Raw genomic sequence first — 1,869 nt, 5'->3', positions numbered from 1 at the left:
TCAAAATGCTGTCTCTGAGGTTGCTGCAGCGGCTAAACCCCGTTTTACCTCAACATGGAAACACAAGTAAGAGTAAATAAACACTGTAACGTCTGTGTGAACGTGTCACTGAGTTTATCCGGTTGTAAAAGAAAATGTCGCCGTTTGTTTTCAATGTAATTCTGATCCTGTGTCAGCAGATGCTAATGCTAACGTTAGCCTGCGAGAAAACGAGCTGCTCTGATAACAACATGTATTTCTGCAGGTTTAAGACGTTTGACTTCACATGTAGTCCAACAGAGAGATGACATGGTGGGTAATGAGTTATATAATAATATTACAGTAATAAATCACTAATAACAGGGTTAATTTAATAACACAATATTGTTTTATCTGCACGTTGAAGCTCGTAAAAATGGAAAACCCGTACAAAGAAGCAGAGAAAGGCTGTGTCCTCTGCAACGTCAAGGTGGACTACAAAAATGTTCAGGTGAGTGAGGCACCTGAGGCTCTTACCCTGACGTCATACGTGTGTTTGTCAGTTGTGTTGAAGCTGGGTTAAATCTATGTGCTGTGACGCAGGTTTACCTGGACACACCGCGTCAACCAGCACGTTTACAAGACTGTAAATAAAGCTTAAGACGTAATCATTGACGTCACATCTGCAGTAATACTCGACACACTTTGTGTGACGTCACTAAGTGTATTTACCCGTGTTCGTTGCAGCTGCTGTCCCAGTTCATCTCCCCTCACACAGGCAGAATCTATGGCCGACACATCACAGGTGAGCGGCTGCACATTACACTGCACCTGTCGGCTGACGTCACAGCAGGAGATCTGAACTGATCCACGTTGTCTCTGTTTCAGGCCTGTGTGGAAGAAAACAGAAGGAAGTCTCCAAAGCCATAAAGAAAGCTCACTCCATGGGTAAATACCCGTCTGTCAGACAGGATTTACTCAATGTTAAAGTTAATAATAATCAGTGAAGATGTGGTTGTTCAGGTTTTAGATATTTATCTTTGGTCACTGCTGGAATCTGCTGCACCTGTCACCAGGTGCTTTCACAGTGATTTTCACTCACCTGACTCTGTCCAATGTTCTCCCCCCAGGTTTCATGTCGGTGACCCACAAGCACCCACAGCTCATGAGGGACCCCAACGTGTGTGGAATCAAACATCTGGATTAGTGGATCAGTGTGTTATTTAATCTGTGTTCATGTGTTAATTAAACCCTGTAATTTCTGACCTGAGTGGGTGTCAGTTTGTAAAGTCCGTCTCCTCCACCTCGTTAGTTTCTCCTAATGAACTGAAGTGTTCATGTCCCAAAGGTCAAACTCATCTTTTACACTTCAGTCAGCCAGAACTTCGTTTGTGTTTTTCACCCTGAACTGAAGAAATCTGAGGAAACGATCAGCTGATGAACAGAATTAAAACGTGAGTCTCGCAGGTAAAATCTCTCGTGTCAAGAATTGAGGGTTTGAGTCCAACTCAAGGCCGTTTGCTGCTCTCTCCAACTTTCCTCTCTCTCCAACTTTCCTCTCTCTCACTGCAGCTACAATAAAAAGACAAATGCCACAAAAAAAAAAACATGAACCTCGATGTCGTCTCCAAATATCTTGTTTTGTCCGACCATCAGTTCAGAAGCCACAGACTCAGTTCAGATGTAAAACAAGCAGCTGATAATGATAAAACATGGTCAAACCAGCTGCTGATTATTTTCCTGTTGATCGACTTAGTGTTTTCTTCTTGAAAACTTCATTTCTCTTAATGACTTGAAGGTTAAAAACTTCAGTATTAAAACAAATGACTTGATTTTGGGGTAAAAGTTTGTATCTGAATATTTTTCAACAGTAAAATCTCGACCTGAACAAAGTATTTTTTACTTGTGTCT

General features: G+C 41.8%; 1 protein-coding gene across 1 annotated transcript; it reads left to right on the top strand.

Annotated features, from left to right (window-relative positions):
• Positions 1-5: 5 nt before the first annotated feature.
• mrps18c (mitochondrial ribosomal protein S18C) lies at positions 6-1,223 on the top strand. The gene is made up of 6 exons (XM_023398686.1): positions 6-66; positions 245-291; positions 386-469; positions 706-763; positions 847-906; positions 1,089-1,223. Exons 1-6 carry the CDS (start codon positions 6-8, stop codon positions 1,163-1,165), a joined length of 387 nt encoding a protein of 128 aa, XP_023254454.1. The 3' UTR covers positions 1,166-1,223.
• Positions 1,224-1,869: the final 646 nt, after the last annotated feature.

The sequence above is a fragment of the Seriola lalandi genome, unplaced genomic scaffold, assembly GCF_002814215.2.
Source record: "Seriola lalandi dorsalis isolate HSWRI2012SDOR001 ecotype SW California unplaced genomic scaffold, Sedor1 jcf7180002049725, whole genome shotgun sequence".
NCBI lineage: Eukaryota > Metazoa > Chordata > Actinopteri > Carangiformes > Carangidae > Seriola > Seriola lalandi.
This window is presented reverse-complemented; position numbering and strand designations above follow the sequence as displayed.